This window comes from Micropterus salmoides, unplaced genomic scaffold (assembly GCF_014851395.1).
Source record: "Micropterus salmoides isolate LMB-PRFRI ecotype aquatic unplaced genomic scaffold, ASM1485139v1 Ms_hic_scaffold_4017, whole genome shotgun sequence".
Lineage (NCBI taxonomy): Eukaryota > Metazoa > Chordata > Actinopteri > Centrarchiformes > Centrarchidae > Micropterus > Micropterus salmoides.
Window position 1 is genome coordinate 1 of NW_024043393.1, and position 18,348 is coordinate 18,348.

The 18,348-nt window shown below is 39.3% G+C and overlaps 2 protein-coding genes across 4 annotated transcripts; both read right to left on the bottom strand.

The window, feature by feature from the left end:
- Positions 1–817: 817 nt before the first annotated feature.
- Positions 818–8,296, bottom strand: LOC119887125 (annexin A13-like). Of its 3 annotated transcripts, XR_005441625.1 has the most exons (12): positions 8,140–8,295; positions 6,978–7,053; positions 6,756–6,850; positions 6,446–6,616; positions 6,285–6,318; positions 4,295–4,374; positions 4,011–4,079; positions 3,829–3,930; positions 3,458–3,533; positions 3,094–3,206; positions 1,895–2,068; positions 818–1,300 (listed from the first exon to the last, which is right to left on the bottom strand). XR_005441625.1 is itself a non-coding variant. In XM_038698049.1 (11 exons), exons 1-11 carry the CDS (start codon positions 8,152–8,154, stop codon positions 1,949–1,951), a joined length of 948 nt encoding a protein of 315 aa, XP_038553977.1. In that variant the 5' UTR covers positions 8,155–8,296; the 3' UTR covers positions 838–1,948. The 3 variants fall into 3 exon arrangements, 2 of the variants coding, with proteins under 2 accessions (XP_038553977.1, XP_038553976.1); XM_038698049.1 differs by having other exon boundaries at positions 838–2,068; positions 6,446–6,613; positions 8,140–8,296; XM_038698048.1 differs by having other exon boundaries at positions 838–2,068.
- Positions 8,297–11,355: 3,059 nt separating this feature from the next.
- On the bottom strand, positions 11,356–18,068 carry LOC119887124. The gene is made up of 10 exons (XM_038698047.1): positions 17,992–18,068; positions 16,733–16,869; positions 16,575–16,654; positions 16,429–16,484; positions 16,218–16,272; positions 14,113–14,201; positions 12,797–12,874; positions 12,596–12,697; positions 12,347–12,469; positions 11,356–11,743 (listed from the first exon to the last, which is right to left on the bottom strand). The coding sequence occupies exons 2-10, from the start codon at positions 16,780–16,782 to the stop codon at positions 11,699–11,701; spliced, it is 678 nt and encodes a 225-aa protein (XP_038553975.1). The 5' UTR covers positions 16,783–16,869; positions 17,992–18,068; the 3' UTR covers positions 11,356–11,698.
- Positions 18,069–18,348: the final 280 nt, after the last annotated feature.

An 18,348-nucleotide genomic window follows, 5' to 3' on the forward strand; every position in this document is an offset into this window, starting at 1 on the left:
TAGAAGTAGCATTAAATGGAAATAATCAAGTAAAGTACAAGTACTAAGTAGTTATTACAATGATTTTAGATTTTAACGTGTGTTACATCAGGAGAGTTTAGTATTTCCGTAACGGTTATTGTCAATGTACTACACCACTCAAGTTCTTTGTTTTGTTTTTTCAGTGCAAATGTCTAAACCTCCTTGGAGGCATATGAATGGGTGTGTTTAATGCACATTAGTATCCTGATTTTGATCTTTGAGATATGATGTTTACATGGAACATGCAAAACCTGGTTATTCATATCCCTGTATTCATGAGTCTAACACTATGTTTATAATCTGTGTGCAGCTGTGTCTTCATTTCTCAACACTAAGTTTATGTCCTGTACCAACAAAGATAACTTAGATATTTGTTTACATGAAACAGTATCCTGATTTCTGTTGGAGTACTCCGGGTAGCATATCCTGGTTTCTGAAAGCAGGATATGGTGCTTACATGTGCTACACATAACCCAGGATACTCCAAAAACCAGGATACAACTGCACATGTAAAAAGAAATCTCTGTCAATTCCAGCTATTGGTCTAGTTATACTATGTGTGCAATAATTAGTGTATCAAAGACAGTTAAAATTCAAATAAAACCAGGCACGATGACGTTACAGGGAACTTTATTTGAAGTTAGTTAAATTCTTGGCTATAGAGAGGCAACACTTGTCCCACGAACCCAAGAGACGTCCTTCACGTTGTAACTATCTCATGTAACTGCAGTTCAGTTGAGTTTTTACTCAGCTTGTTGCAAAATGTTTACAGTAGTGGTAATTTTAACAAATCTCAGCTGCCATGTTGAGACACACTGTTAGAGACATCAAACTGTCCAGATGTTAAATGTTTCTTCTCATATACCCTCTGGCCTACCTAAAACAGTAAACTAAATGTTATCTATTAAACACTCTACTGTGTTAGTCGTGAAATACAAAAAAAAGGTATAACAAGGTGAGGTGTATTTGGATTTGTCACGTTTTTCTAGTTGTAGTGAAGAAGAAAAATGCAACATACTGTAATCAATATAGTTTCTTCTCAATAAGCAGCTGATCAAATATATATTCTCTTCAGCGAATCAGGAACATGTATAAAATGCCATTTCACATAACTTTGCATTTCCTTCATGACACAAACTAATTTTCATTCATCACAAACTTGCACATTTCTTCACTTATAAGCACAAACTTCAAGCCATATGGAGTGATTGCATTAGTTTTAACAGCAGTGAAGTACAACAGTCACTGTGTTTGGGGGCATGGAGGGTGAAAGATAGCCCTGGAAAAAATAAAATCAAACATGAATTATTGATTAAACAGTATATAAGATAATGATGTAACATGTATTGTCTCAATATATCAGTAAATGCAGCAGCAGAAAGGCATACTGAGGCCATAGCTTTCCCAGTGTACAAAAATGTCTCATGTTTACAATGAGATTATCCTCTCGAGCCTCAAACCACCTGATCAAATCACACTCAGTGTAAATGAATCAGTGTGACATCAGTTGGCTCCTGTGAGCGTTGGAAATGTATAAATCTTGGTGCTTGTTTACAGTGACTAAAACTTGCTTCACCACTGTATAAATGCTGGTAAAGGATTTAAGAACTGGCGCATAAAATCGACTAAGAAATGGGCAGTAATTGACCGAAACGGTAGTTTCACAGACAGATGAGCAAATCCAGTTCAACGGGGATTTTGTAACTAATGTCTGTGGAATAAGTTAAAAAGGAGAGGCATTCAAATTCACAGTAACTTGGACAAGACATGCCAGGTTAATTATTTTATCACCCTCCTGCTCCCGACATAATGTTACACGGAGTAGTATTAGTTTGTTAGACAAAAAACAGCAGCGCCCTCAGTATAAACATACTCTGCTGTCCGTGCCTCTTTCGCCCACGTCCGCTCTGCTGAAACCCTCCGATGTTTAGTGGCAGATGGCCACGAGGAGGCGTTTAAAGTCGCCGCTGCACTCGTCCTTCAGGGCGTCCTTCAGAGGCACGTCGTACTTCTCCAGATACATGTCCTTGATGGTCTCCAGATCGTACTGTTGACGACAAGAAAAAGAGGTCAAGCTTTGTGCATTTTAGAGTCTTTATATTAGTCTGAAACACAAACATGGAGAACGGCATTCTGCAGTAATCTTACTTCCTTAAAGTAATGTCACAATAATTTAATTTTTACACATTCTGGTTTCATCTGTTCACAGTGCTGCAACTTTTTGCTGTCTAAAATCTTTATGAAAAGCAAAATTATCATAATAAATTGGGATTTCTTCTGAAGAAAGACAATGTTTGCTACTTATATGTGTAACCAAGACTTCAGACAGGGAAAATACTGTTGTGACAGAAAAGAACAGCAATTTTACACGTAGTGGTACATTATTGAAAATAATTAAAAATTAAATGTATACGTTATAAGTTGAAATGGACACTAAGTAGCTTCCACAAGTCTAGATAAGTCTACTACTATATATTTTCAAATGCTCCCACAACAACAAAAAGGCCAAGAAAAAACATCTTGCTTCACTAATAAACTTAAAGTAAGTATGCCTTTGTTTCAAAATAAGGTTGGGATGGGGGAGATCTCGCATTATCTATATTTTACAGTAAAACAGGTTACTACAGTACATTAAGTATGGGGTCAAAGCCCTCACGTCTGTAGCTCAGTGGTTCTCAAACTTTTTCTGTCACGCATCCCTTCAGAGAAGGAAAGAAAAAAAGTTAATGCCTTCGCACTGCAGCAAAAATAAAGTTAAATTTTATTAACATCAAAGGTGATTGAAATAAACAAGATTCAGGTTAGCAAAAGAGCCTTGCCGGCATCAGAGCACTTGTTTGTTTATGTCACCATAATGAATCCTGTGTCCCACGTGTCCCAGTTTGAGAACCACTGCTGTGGCATGACATCACACCTTCCAAAACAAAAATGTGTTGCAGAAAAAAAAGGTTTTATTTTTGGTTTTGTTGGCACTGGACTTTAACCTTACTTATCCCAAATAAAACCAAAAAAGAAAACCAAAAAACAAGTTTGAATATTTGGCTCCACCTGTTGATGTTTTAGTGAAATTACCTCAGAGCGACACACAATGATGCGAATGAGGGTGTCCTCGTCGGTGCCCGCTCCCTTCATGGCTTTGTTCAGACGTCGGGCAAAGTAGAGCTGAGGGTTCTTCGCAACTCTCACTGAGGGGAGGAAGAAAAGCTTTCATTAACACCATCAGTTCCTCCCAATACAACTAAATACCGTCTGTTAATTGGAAACTTCAATTCAACATTCAGCATCCACCATTGTCTTTACCCACTCAAAGTGTTAGTCCATGATGAGATACACAAAAAGCAACTCAGCTTGCTTTATATTTTACTATGTGAGCCACTGACATCATCTTTATGTGTTATCTTATTTGGACAATTTGTTGTTTGCGTTTCATACTAACCAAGAGCAATGTAGCATTTTTTTAGCGTCCCAGAAGTCTCATTCTCGATGGCATCTAGGATTTCAGTCCCAGAGAGCTATGGAGAGAAAATTACTAGTTGAATTAAAGGACTAGCATTGCCTTTAAGTGGTAAGGCTTCCTTTTCCAGGCCTGCAATTTCCTCCTAATCTCCCCAGAAGGATTGTGAATATTGATTTATGTTTGAAGTATAATTAAAAAAGTTCAGGACATTTTAAATTAAAGTCTGTCTGCACCTGCATGAGAACAAACAGCACGTCTCAAGGGTAACCCTGATTAATTCACATGCTAGCTGAAGATGAAATGTCAGGTCATATCACCGCAGCTGCAGACAGCGTGACACAGAAACCTACCTGCTCATATATCTTGAAGGTGGCCTGGAGCTGCAGGTAATTTCTGGTGGCCAGGATGTGGGTGAAAGTGGACTCATCTGTGCCAAAACAACCCTCACCGGCCTGCAACAAATATCACTATTCAGGATGAATGAATCTGCGATGAGATGGCAAGGAACACGTATTTAACATTGACACAGTACCTCAAACAGAGCGGTAGCGTCTTGTTCAGCCAGATCCTCATCCACCTCGTAACTCTCATCTCTGTTGCCCTGAACGAAGAAGAAGAGTAAGATTACTGTGTGGTTAAGCCTTTCTCTCGGACTGAAGCAGCTGTATCTGGTTTCTGTTTTACTAATGAGAGGGTGTCTGGAAAGTGGCCAGCGTGCGTATGTGTGTGTTTAGAGAGAGTGAGCTCAATTTCAGTCCAACATCAGACGGGAGGAGTTCAGTTACGCGAACGGCGTAGAAAGTCAAGGCCACTTACCTGCAAAAGAGCCATGAGCAGGTTTCTTACATCCCCGCTTGTATCTCCCTCAATGTCTGCTTCAAGATCACGTTCATGCACTGAAAGAGTGACAAAATGTAAACAAAAGGGTCAAATGAAAATTCACACTGTTTATTTTATGTCTCATTATATATATATATATATATATATATATATATATAGTCCACCCCTACATTCTACCATTAAGTACAAGTTTGTCATGCTCACTGCATTCGGTTCAAGTCATGTGGCTGCAGGGCGTTTTAGTTTAATAACACCACCAGTTAGCCTCTTCAATGACAGACTCCTGTCTGTGTGACTAATACTGTGTCTCAATTCACTCCCTTCTGTACTTACACTTGCTATTTCGATTGCATAAGAGTGTTCACACTAACAAGTATGGCAAAATGCAGTGCACTATGAGCACCCGCATGGTGTACACATAATGGTCAAAATGTTGAGTGTGGAAAGTTTCCATCTCACAGTCTCCATCTTGGCTACGTAGCGGAAGGGGAGGGACCACAAACATTTTTTTAAACTTGTGAAAATGGGGGCTGAGGAAGCTGCAACGGTTGTGATTAGAAAAAGTAGAAATATCTTCATTTTTATTCAGATTTGGAACACTCGGTAATCATCATTTTGCTATAATATATATAACTATGATTTTTGCATCTATACAATTTGATGCATTGAGGGATTGAAAATTAAATGTTTTTGTTCTATTGTGGATTTTTTGAGGGCAATATATAGGGACGACTTACGCGCTCGGACATACAAATAAAATGATGGACAGTAAATGTAGTGCACTACATAATATATCAGGTTTTCTGACACAGCCCAACTGTCACGTTAGTTAGTTATTTTACATTGTGCCAGGAAGAAACAACGTATTATGAGTGAATACATCAACATTGAGCCCCACAGGAACTACAGCACATGGCAAAGGTTGGGTGAGCATTCTCATTGAATCCCAGTATTAATGCTAATTGATGTTTTGACCTACCATTAGGGTAGGTAAGACAGGTGACACCATTCTTTAATCCTGACCTGTCATACCTCTAGCTGCCTTTGAATGCTGTTCTCACCCGAGCCAAGAGGTGATACTCAGCCGAGTCAACACTTGAGTCCATAAAATCAGCAGCTATAGCAAGCACCAGCAGGATCCTGACACCAAACAAGCCAACCAATCCGCCTAACTACCTCATCCTAGCAAGCAATACTGATATCATCAGTTTAAGTTGCACCTACTTAACTTTGCCCCAGTCACTCACAATCCTACTTTAATTATTAACTTAACAGAATGTCTTACTAGAAAGTGAAAATCACAAACTGTTATATTTTGAATATGTCTGTAAGAAGCACGCCAAGAGAAATGTAAATTGCAAGATAGGATTACTTTACATTTCGCAGGCCTCTGGACCAACTAGGCGTTAACTGTCTTGCTCAGGGACACATTGGTGGATGTGTCCCCACAGTGGGGGATTGAACCTGGGTCGCTCACACCAAAGGCATGTGTCTTCCCACCAAAAACCAAAACCAAGTTTAGAGAGAAAAACATATGACGTCAACATTAGATGTAAAACAAACCCTCCATTGATGAAATAAGAAAGAAAATGTTGCTAATTATAATCAGCACTCATCACTTTTATCACAGAAAACAGGAAGTTGCAGCAGGATGGGCCTTGACTAAACAAAGTGTGAATGTACGCAAGCCCAAATGAGTCACGGGTAGCCATTTCCTCCAGGTCAAAATACAAGGTTGGGAAATAGTGACATTTAGTAACTTAGAGGGTGAGAGGTTTAATAACCGCACAATATGGTTTGTATGCCTCATAAGATATGAACTTCTATAGAACAGTATGGATGGGATGGCTGGGAAGTCAAGTAATGTTTTCATAAGTGAAATGTTTTAATCCTGTTTAAACCATGTAACTTGGCTTTGTGTAGTCATTTTTGAAAAGTTAAAGGCTTCATTTGCATATTGGCTTACCTTGAAAGTAGCATTCCTTGAACAAGGCGATGTCCTGTGGAAAATAATTAAAGACAAGATGAAGACATTTGACAAGCAATTCAACATAATGGCACACAGATTCCTGATGTATTAACTCATTGTTCATTTGAGATGATGCTTTTGATTTGATTTTGACTGACGGCGTTGGTGGCGGTGCAGAGGATCTCCACCAGGACGTCTTCATCTGTGCCCGCTCCCTTCATGGCCTTCCTCAGCTCCTTCACAGCGTAGATGACGGGCGGGTCCAGCATGGCGAGGATAGCCTTCTCAAAGCTCCCCGACAACTCGCTCTTCAACACATCCACTAACTCCTATCACAAAGACAAAGAAGTGAAATAACAGAAAGGACCAGAAACAGAGGAGAAATGCTGATTTTCTGATATATTTCACATGAAAATGTGAAATGGTACAAGATAAAGGACATGCGGATAATATTCTGTGTTTCCTCACATCATCGTATTTATCAAAATAGGCCTGTTTAATTTCCTGACGCTGATATGAGCTGCGGTTTGCCAGGATGTCAATGATGGCCTGTTCATCAGTTCCTGAAGGGAAAACAACACAAAACACAATGATAAACAATGTCATTTGCAAGTAACACTTTACTACATTACAAGAATTAAAAAAACATCCATATATTCTTATGCTATACTTTCAATATTTCCACCTTACCAAAGCCTTTGCAGGCTTTCCGAATGGCCTTGATGTCTGCTACAACATCAAACTCCTCGTAGGGCACAATTGTGGGCTAAGAGAATAAAAGACAGATTGTTCTTTAGATGAAATACAAAGAATAAAAACAGCTGGTTCTATCAAACTGATCATTGTTTCAGTAAATGAAGTTCAGCGGGATCTGAGACAGGGATGCAGGAGCAGCTGGCAGATGGGGGAGGGGAGGACGATGACACAATGCTTTGGTTGAGGAATTCAGGGCCTTTAAACAAACTTGGTGGGGGCCGCGTGAATAACTGGCAGTGACCAAAGTGCAGTCCAGGGGCCAACAGGGGTCTGAGAGGCAGCCCAACAAGGGAACCACATCATCTGCAGCAATTAAAACTACTTAAATGCCACTTCTCTACTATAACAAGGTAAACATATAGCAAACTGTTTGACTCTTCACAGAATCAGATTCTATTTTCTGAATATGAAGTAGGATGTTATTTAAATTGTGAAGCACTTAAAAGTATTTTTAAGTAATTAATAATCAAAACGCAATAAAACAAGTTGTTGCTAGTTGAAAGCTTGTGTCACTGCTAATTTGTGAGGTAAAACAATAAATAAATGACCATAAATGTACCAAAAACACAGAATGCTGACAGAAATAGACACCCTTCCCCCATCTTTGCACATGCATGGACTCTACCCTTGCCTAATGTAAGAGCTCTACTCTTTCATCCACGCACACATCTAACGGAGCTGTGATGATCTCCGCAGGGGAGTGGCCGCTTCCTCTGCGTAAACCCAGACACGGCTGTCTGTCACACCGTGTCATTTGCGACGTTTTCACCCGGCTTCATTTAAAGAAACACCAAATATTAAGAATCTGAGACCAGCGCTCTAATTTTCAGTCAAAACAAGATTTGTTACGATTTAGGCCTACGTGATCTGCGCAACTACTGACGTCGATTAGAGACACTGCGTTGTTCGACCCATCACGCAAAAAATACGCAATAAATACAACATGTACTCAAGAAATGAAGCCCTTGCTCCCCTGAATCTGTTCCTCCTGGCGATTCCCTGGATCAAAATCCTCAACATGAAACTCTAAAGCCCCCGAGCGAAGCCCAAACTGATTTACTATTTTTCTAAATTGTCTTTAAGAGATGGTACTTACTTGACAGTTGCCCATTTTTAAGGATGTTTATCCGACGACAGCTGGTGCTCTGTTGGAAAGAGTCGTAGTTTGGGATATATGAGTCCTCCTGAACAAACTGCGGCCCAAAGCAGCAGAAACCAGTACGTCACGTCACCACGGACCGCCACGCCGTCCCGTTAACCATTTACATCCACTGAGCCTGCACCGTACCGGAGCATTTCCATATCATGCCACTTTAAACTTCTGCTTCACTGCATTTCAAAGCGGAATAACGCACTTTTGTTACTTCGCTACATTTATTTCATTATTATTTCAGCTTTACTTACTTTTCAAACCATATAATATAAAAATACGATCAGCTTTTAAATCATGATGCATTAACAATCTCCCTCTTTCTAACATTTGATCTAATGGTGTCATCGTGGTGTAGCCTAACTTTTTGGTTTTTATTTAAAATAATAAAAAAAAAATACTATAAGTTTGTGGCCTACAGACTGGACATGCACAAAATGAACAAGTGGTTATTTGTTGCATTATGGGAATTGTAGGATCACGTGTGTTCGTGGGTTGGAGCCTCTTCTGTGGCTTGGACCAAAATCTGTCTATTCTGAGTGCAAAGCCTCGTATCAATTGTGATTTAAGTGAATAATTGTGTCCTAACCTCCTTTTCAATGGAAATAAAAATATTTTCTAAAATCTAAAATCAAGTTTAAAATTTAATTTAATGCAGCAACACGCTTTAAAAGTATCGTCTGTTTCAACTGTACAGTCAGTTCTTTAGACATAACCTGTTTCAGGAAAATAAAGTTTTACCACAAAATTATAGCCAGAATTGTCTTGAATGGTCCATTCTACAGTACTTTTAAAACTTTCAGTAAACATTTCTGAAATGTACTTTTGTCCTTTACTTTATTAACATCTTTAATGTATGACTTCTCCCTGTAATATGAGGTGGTGATAGTGCAGTGGATAAGACAAATTCCTTTGGTGTGAGCGACCCAGGTTCAATCCACCAATGTGTCCCTGAGCAAGACACTTAACCCCCTAGTTGCTCCAGATGTGTGCAATCGCTGACATATACAGCATTTTTAAGTTGCTTTGGATAAAAGCGTCAGCTACATGTAATGTAGAGTATTTTTGTATTATTACTTTTACTTATGTAAAGGATCTGTATACATCTGCCACCACTGTTTATAAAAGTGTGCAAGGTTTTAGGTTTTTCTGATTTATGAATTTTAACATTGCTTCTATAAAGTTTACAGCATAACTGTCAAAGCCATAGGCTATATTAAGAATACAGGTAAGGAATATAATAGTGATACATAACTCAGTGTAAAGGAGACACTACTGAGTCTAAACAGCATGGTGATTTGTGGTCCTTTTTTCAACCAGATGACTCAGGATGAACCTTTTAGGCATCCTTAAGCCCAATTTTACTTTACTTTGATTTTAGAGTCCTTCTTGCAACAGGGGGGATGTAATGCTGCTGACCATGACCTCTGACCTCCCTGCACATGGGGTGTGTTCTGCTGCTCTGATTTCTACTACTTAAACCGACTGCACAGCTGTTAAACTCCTCTTCCGTTGCAGTAACAAACCTTAATTCACAAAATGGTAATACAGCAGAGAGAAAAAATAGCTCTGTTGAAAAGTTTTACTGGACAATGTTTGCATGTGAAAAATGAACCAAAAGGTCGGTTCTCTAGAATTTAGTGTTCCACAGTTTAATTACCAACCATGCCAGCTTACGCTCTATAACCATTGGTATTTCAGTCCCTTATAACTGTCCCTACATCATAATTACCCAACCGCTGAGGAGGAAAGCTGCTGCTGCCCTCCACAATAAGGCCCTTAGCCTATGAAAGGTAAATACATGCACACTCTGCCGCCTGCCCGTCTGCATGAACTGTTCCAATTAAGAGCTCGCTGATGTCACACTAACAAAGCCATGCAATTAGACTGGGATGAGTCATCTCCACTTTATAATTATCTGAAAATTACCTGGAAGATCAATCAGGGAACGTTTTAAGACAAATAATTAAAATTATGCAAGCTGGTTATTCAGACAATGAACTGTAGCTGTTTCTAGTGCCCAACAGTATAATGAGCTAATTAGCAATTATTCTAACAAGATGTGAGTCACGTACAGTAACAACATATTTAGTATCTATCAGTAGGATTTAAATCACTATGAACATTTTTACTGACCTGTGTGGGCTGATGTAATCTCAAACTTTTCTGCAATATTTAGACCAGTCCTTTGCGGTGTGTGTCGTATATATTTAACGTCTCATTCTTAGCTGAAACTTTTAATTCAATTCTCAGTCACGCAGCTCAGTTGTTGAACAACTTGTCCTCTAATCACAGGGCCTCTGATTTGATTCTCAGCTCCTCCCCACAACCGAGCTGTAGACTTCAATCAGACTTAAATCACAGCAAATGAGCATTTAAAGGAACAGCTCAACAGTTCGGGGAACATGTTTATTCGCTTTCTTGCTGCGAGTTAACGATGAGAAGACTGATACTACTCTGATGCAGATGTTAGCTTAGCTTAGGCAGATTTTACCTTTGGACAATCTTCTCATCTAACTCCCGGCAAGAGAGCGAATAAGCCTATTTCCCATAATGTTCTTTTAAGATTTGACTTGAACTTTACTGCTGCAATACTGTACTTCCCAGCCATTATTTAAGGACATCATGTGGGCAATGCATCATCAAACAGATTGAATATTTATTAATTAGGTCTATAGATTTCAGAAACAATTGTTGATACCATTACGATCGTCTGCTTTTAGAGACTTGAAAGAGTGTACCTTGCTTATGAAGAGGGGTACTCCACCGATTCTATATAAATGTAGTTTACTTGTCCTGAGGAGTAGAATACTCAGCTTGTGAAAACTGTTGTATAATATCTTCTGTGTCTCTGGTGAAGCTTCCTAAAGTTTGAAATGTAAGCATTGAAAGAAGTGGGCATTTAGGAGGCAAGGACGGTCTAATGACACTTTTGATTTGGACCATTCATTTTAAAATCACCCAGCTTTAAGGAATGAACTGCTCTATTGAATGCAGTTCATTTGGCAGCTCTTTAAAGCAACATAATGTAGTAATTTCATCCCAGCTTCAAAAACACTGACTTGTAATAGGGAAAACCGTGTCTCTGGCATTACCACTCCTGGACCAGAGAGCCTGGTGTTAGACAAAAAAACACCAAATCATAATGTTGCTTTGAGATCCCAGATGTCTCTTCTGTTATGGGAAGAATTAGTGAATCTATTCCAAGTAACCAAAGTGGAAGATGTTGGTGTTGCAGGCACCTGTTCTTGTAGCAACACATGTAAATAGGAGGCTCGCTGTTCTTGACATGTTCACACTCTCTGTGTTTTTGTTCTATCGGTGTAAGTTTATTCACAGCCTGTATTTCTTTGCCACCATAAGAATTTGCTGCTGAAACAGCCCAAATATCTTGATGACTACAAAAAAAAAAACATTACTTGAAGACAAAAGTCAGAGAGTACTGTTTTCCTGACTTCTCTAGAGCTCTCAGTTGTCTCAGCTCGGGGATGTTATGGTGTTAATTTCACAGGCGGTGGAAAGGGGTCCTACTGAAGCCTTTACCACGGATCTGGAAACAAAGACAGCATTCAGAAGTGCCAGCCAAAGAAACAGGCTGTAATGTAATGCTGGCCCGGGACCCAGACTCATGTTATGACCTCAAACACAACTTGTTTACTGTTGGAGGTTGGAGTTTCAGCTGCAACAAGATGAATGTGATGTGTGGAAAAGAATTAAGTTTTACAAAAATATTTTGGGGAGCAAAGCTCTGCAGGAGGATTAAGTTACAATGAAAGGTTTTTAGAGCAACATTTGCATCAAGAAGTTCCCTTGGAGGATTAGAAGATTTGATTTACCTCTATATTTTAGGCTGTCGCAGTGCAGGACAGCCACAACATTTACTTTAATTGTTCAACTGTTTGTTGTTGCCACCTCATATCTAAAATGAGTAGAAATCTTGTTTGGTATTTGTGACTTATTAAGGCTTAATTTAACTAAATTTACACAAATTATATAAAAACCCCATAGTCATCATTTGTTTCAGAAAGATTTGCACGGTTGCAGATGTTCTTTTGGTTTTCAATCAAAGCCAGTGTGATCAGGTGACCTTCTGAGTACACTAGGCTTTTGTTGCATGGAACAATGCTCATCTAATAAACGGTGCATTGTCTACCTGCTCTTGGGGTAAAATCCCTGCGGTGTAAAGGCTATTGGTCCTTTTTGCTGTGCCCAGGTGGTAGTTTGGGGCACCACTTCCTGGCATCCCCCAGATGGAGTGCTGCATGGTGTCATGGTGCTGCACATGGTAAGACATTAGTAAACATAAAAGTAATCATCAGTCTTATCACGAATGAACAGAGGTCTCTCTTTTCCAGGCATTATGAAATACAGTAAGCTTTCCCCTTGTTATAAAGTAACTAACCTTTCGTTCGTCAACAGTGTTTCTACTTCGCTCCTTTTCTATCTGCCGCTTCCTCTCCTCTATCTGCAGGCAAAGGTCTTTGTAATACTGGCTTTTTTTTTCCTAAAGAAAACATAAAATAAATGTGACACGGGAACACTGCAACAGAAAGTTTAGTGTTGTCTGGTTACTTTATGCAGAGGACAGAAGATATAGTGTGACCTCTCTGGTGATGTTAGACGGCTTCATGTTCAACCCTGGTGCTTCACCCTGTCGAGCAGCGCATAGCGAAGCTTTTCCCTGGAAGAAACTGACACTCCTCACAATCTATTTTACTCTAAGTTGATATTGTGTTTAAAATCACAGCTAAACATGGATCAACACCTCCATCTTGTGGTCATATGCATTAACTACAGTTTAAATAGGCCTTAAAAGATCATTATTGTCAACAAATCGCACTGGGTGAAAAACCAAGAATGAATGTATCCTACTAACAAGTAAAGTGTGTTCATTAGGATGAACACTGCCACTGTAGTCAATAACACATACACTGTCCTGGTGCTGGAAAACACTTACTAGAGCACCAAATATGTATTAACCCTCTGTTGAATGTAGTCCCTAAGACGTGCACTGTTTACTCATGTGTGAGTAATGTTTGCTAAAAACTGCAGCTGTGTTAGTAAATACTTTAGCCTTTTTTGAAAAGATTATACATATTTGTAACCTGTATTTAAATGTTAAATATGTAAAGATATAGTTGAGTAATGGCGTCCTGAGCAGAGAATGGCGCCACAGTTCCTCTGAGTGTGTTGTCATCCGAGCTTCTCTGCTTTTTGTTTTGGTAGCCGCTTTGGCAGCGCATTCATGGTAGCGTTTGTGAGTCCCTCACTGTGAAGCTGTAATGACTGTTTCTTTTCTCATCTAACGCCATGACTTAAGGATTTCTTTTGACCAAACCAGAGTTGGTGAACAGTGAAAAGACTAACCTTTTGGTGAGCAAGGGCGATCTCAAAGCTGTTTCTGGTTTAACAAAAAGGTCTATCTTTATTGGGATCCTTTCCATAATGTTGTCATGTTGCACTTTTAGTGGGCGTATGCTACTTTGTCCCCAAGGATTAAGTTATAGCAATTGCAGCCTGTTTCACGGCTACCTGGAAGAGGGGTAGAGCCAGAATATTTCAGTGAATTAAGGTTTAAATCGACTAAACCAGAGTTGGTGATTGTTGGAGCAGTGGAAAGACAATTTTGGAGAGTTTTATTTTGTTTCTGTCTAGTTTAAATGACGAATGATGATCGGAAAGGTATAATTAGTTTTTCATAATGGAGTCTGGTGGGCCGCAGCACTGATTTGTCTTTGTCTGACATGCTGGTGCTCTAGTGCGACATTTAGAGTCTGTTAATGTCATGTACGGATCCTTTAAAGATCCATGCGATGGGTTTGGGGCTGAGAGCCAGTGAGATTTGTTGACAATAGCACAAATTTTGCCAGCCTTTATCCTTTAAGGGAAAAAAAAGACAGCATTTGCAATGAAACATACAGCAATGGATGCATGAACAGAAGAGGTCCTTATGGGGTCAGTGCTCGTCAATCTTACAGCCCCTTCGAGTGTTAGTAACGGCAGAGGAGCTGAGGGAAAAGAATAAACAGTAAACAGTTACATTCAACTGAAATTGTATGACATATGGTGTTTTGACATTGTACCCCAGTACAATTGAGAGTAAAGTATCTAGAGCCAGTCAACAGAAGTCAACAAAAAAATTAATTGGTAACAATTTGGATGCAATACAGTCATCATTTAAGCCATTTAACAACATAACACTGGTTAAAGCCTCTTAAATGTAAGGATATGCTGATTTTCCTCTTTTATATAATTGGAAATTGGAAATTTTTTGGTGTAGGGCTGTCAGTCGAATAAAACAAGCAATTTAAAGTTGTCACCTTGGGCTGTATGACGTTTTATAGACAAAATACAGCATTACATTTCATTCATGCACTGCCAATTTTCCATTTTATTACATCATTCTTTCTATGTCACTCGCTCTTTTTTGGTGTATATTGCAATTTTAGCCTTTCTCAACAGCCTAAAAGCCACGATTTGAATCTAAATTCCTCTTTGGTGAAATATTTTTCAGATTTCTAACCTTAATAGCAATGCCCCCGAGTAAGCAGGGACTCGCATAAAATAAATCAATAAATCTGTTCTGCAACCCAGACAGTCTCCTCCGCTGAAAGAAAAAAAAAGGTTTAGGATTTCTGTGAGAGCCAGAGTTATCCATTTAGTGCCCACTGTAGTGAAGCCCACTCATAATAAGTTTTACTATCAGGCTGACTCATGTTCACTTTCAGGCCATGACAAACACACACTCTTCTCGTACAGTACTTCCCCCAGGCTTCCCATGAGTGGAGGCGTGTGCGTGGTAAGGTTGTATTGTCATTACAGCGTGATGATAACAAATTCAATGGGTCTGTATGCAGATTTAATCCCATCTCTGTTTATGTGTGTGTATACATTCTGTATTGTGTTCTTCATCATGTTATTTTTACAGTAAACAAGCCTATTTACAGCCTTTGACCTTGCCAACTCGTACTATTTCACAGGTTCACTCTTGGAAACGTTGGAAACAGCAGCTGAGAAAATTAAACTCATATCAAGGTGCTAGTTCTGCTTTCTATCATATTACATGATCTCCCTCAACAAAAAAAAAGGTCTAACAATTTCATCACAACCGGGCAAACTCCATCTGCTGATGAAGATCATGTGATATGATTAGAAGCGCAAGTAGAAATTGTACAAAGCTTGTGGTGAGTTTGTTTTCTCAAACATTTCACGGGTGTTTAAACTGTCACCAACTGTTTTGCCTATTTTACAGTATACTATATGGCCAAAAGTATGTGGACGCCCCAACATTACAAACAACTTTGATCGTTGAACATCTCAATCCAAAGCCGTGTGGGCATTAAGGCTATTAAATCCTCCGCTCTTCTGGTTTCAGGCTTTTTGCAAGATGTAGGAACCTGGCTGCAGGGATTTGTTCCCATTCAGACAAGATAGCATTAGTGAGGTCCACCACCTGATGTTGGGTGATGTGGCCCGGCTCACAGTCGGTGTTCCAGTTCATCCCAAAGGTGTTGGATAAGGTTGAAGTTAGTGGTGAAGACTGCGAAACTGTAAAGAACACGCTTCTTATAACTTCAGTGTTTGGACGTTTTCTCCAGTCAGGCACAATCAGGAAGTAGGTAATGCAGCAATACTTTTAAAGGGGAACTTTTGATTTTACACATGTATGTAATGTAGGTCCCAAATTTTGACAACAGAAGAAGAATGTACGGAATAAAAAAGACTGTTCATAGTGAATCCAACGACGTTATAGGAGTGCAATTCTAAATCAGTGGAGGCCTCTTTTAATGATGCAAACATTCTTTTGGCCACATAGTAAACATTAACTTGCTCACATCATACTTGTTTTATTGCCTTCTGAGGCCTCTAACTTACAGTAAAGATTATTTTTATACTCTCCGTGTTATCTTGTCGAGTATTGTGAAAGATCATAAACACACCATCAAACTCACAGTATGATTCAAACATTTCCAGCCCAAACGTTTGAGAGGGAATGACTGTGAACAGTGTGTGAGTGATCTCACATTGGTCCCTGAGAGAGGCCCCCTCCTTCGCATCAATCAGCTGTCTGCATGCTACCTAGGGGCAGAAACGGTGAAGATTAAGCGCAGTTACCTTCTGGAAATTGCTATAATTGAGTGATTAAGACCAATGACGTCAAATGAAAGCCCGTTTTTTACTGAATGAACATTCACTTAGCTTTTATTCACACACATCGGTATGACTGTGACTCACCAGCGTCCTGGCCTTGGGCTTTGTGCTCGGAGTCTGTATTTGTGCTGCAGCGGTCTCTGGTGAAAGACAGAGTGATGAAAGGTCTTTTTTTTTTTACACCTTGTGTAAAATCAATACAAATTGGATTATTAGATGAGTGGACCTGCCTTTGTTCTTTCCACTCTCGATGTCCGTCAGTGATGGCTCCACTTTTACATAAAGTGAATCATCACTGTGGTGATGAGCCCTGAAATAATCCGGTTCATTTACTGAGCTGCATTTCACGCTGATCATTAGTGTACTTGTGTTACTGTGTGTCACTCACACGCAGGCTTCACTGTCCTCACAAAAACACGAGGAAAGCTTGATGGACATTTGGGGTTTGGAGTCTTTCACACCCACCGTCAGTTCAACCTTCTCATTGCTGGACTCCTCACTTTTCAACTCCACGTTTTTCCTACCCTGTGGAACAATGCTAAACTGGAATTAAAGTCAGGCAACAATGTGATGACAGCAAATATTCGTGGGGAAAAGCCTATTGACACCTCAAGGTCAATGTCTCAGCAAGGCGACAAACATGAACTGTCCTGGAGGGGACACAAATACAGCAGGTACATGAAAACATAAACTGTGAGGTGAGTCAGGTTAAAGAGGTTAAACTGCATAATAACTCAGAAAGCATGAGACAATATCCAACGGCCTACTGTACAAACCACTGCTGATCCAGCTGGGCAGTGCGGATAATGTGATGGTGACCCCTGATCACACGCCATGGTCTTCCTTTAGATAGATAGATAGATAGATTTATGTTTTATGCATCAACAAATCCTATTGCATTACTACAAATAGTAGTGGGGGCAACCAGTGTACAAATTAGTACAAATTTGAGGTACATTTTGAGTGAGAAATAGGAAAATATTGTACTTACTTACTAGACTGTAATTGTTTCCCAGCTTTAGCAACTAATTACTTTACAAATTAAGATTTTTCCACACAATACACACAAAGAGCTTATATGATAATATGATGTTTTGTTATATAAAGTAAACTACCCAACTATATATATATGGTTAAGTACAGCTGAAAACGATCAGTCGATCAATCAATTAGTGGATTGACAGAAAATTAATTGGCAACTATTTTGACGATTGAGTTATTTTTAGGCCTACAAACTTTTACGTAAATACATTTTCAATGCAGGACTTTTACTTGTAACAGAGTATTTTTGAAGTGTGGCAGCCTAGTAGTACTTTTACACATATATTTATATAGGTTTAGTAACCAAATCAAATCCCTTGTATGTGTAAAAACTACTTGGCAATAAAGCTGTTTCTGATTTCTGAAAACCACTGAGGGCAACAATGGCAGTTACAGGCCTACACAGTAAATCTAACTGGTTAATTAATGCAACTTTCTTGAGTTGGTCTTTGGGGTGGAAGATGTTATTTCGTGTTTTCTGACACTCTCAAGACATTCCCGAAAATAAACATTTTATTTGAATACAGACAGATGCAATATGCCTAGATATTTTGGCTTAATAACCCAAAACACGCACAACAACACATTGCATTTAACATTATTTACCTTGGAGTGATGGAGCTGGAAAATAAAGTAGGCAGGAAACAAACTGAGGAAGAGGGAAGCAGGTGGTGAGCGGTGGCTTTAGTTTGTAAGCATTTAAAATCAGCGGAATGGAGCTGATGATGAAATTAACGTCATCGCAGGACGTCACGACGTAGAGTTCTCCCGTCACTAGGGGGCGGTGCGCAGCCGAGCGTCACCTCTGCAGACTGAGGAGAAGCTGTTTGTTTGGCTCGTGTCCTCCAACAACAAAGTGCTGTTAGTGAAACAAGACAGTGGGGACGGAAAATTTACCTAATTAAAAGTACTATTACTACACTACAAAAATACTCTGTTACAGGTAAAAGTCATTAAACAGGA

Bases quoted from the DNA above. Each gene is read 5' to 3' on its own strand.
- LOC119887125 (XM_038698048.1), bottom strand. The intron at 4,375-6,284 runs GTAAGCCAATAT...TCACTCTTTCAG, and splicing joins CAAGGAATGCTACTTTCAAG to TGCATGAACGTGATCTTGAA. The intron at 4,080-4,294 runs GTAAGTGGCCTT...TTCTTCGTTCAG, and splicing joins TGCTCATGGCTCTTTTGCAG to GGCAACAGAGATGAGAGTTA.
- LOC119887124 (XM_038698047.1), bottom strand. From the start codon at position 16,782: ATGTCCATCAAGCTTTCCTCGTGTTTTTGTGAGGACAGTGAAGCCTGC. The intron at 14,202-16,217 runs GTGAGATCACTC...CTTTTCCCTCAG, and splicing joins GGCCTCTCTCAGGGACCAAT to CTCCTCTGCCGTTACTAACA. The intron at 12,875-14,112 runs GTATGTTTCATT...AGTTTCTTCCAG, and splicing joins CTGTTCATGCATCCATTGCT to GGAAAAGCTTCGCTATGCGC.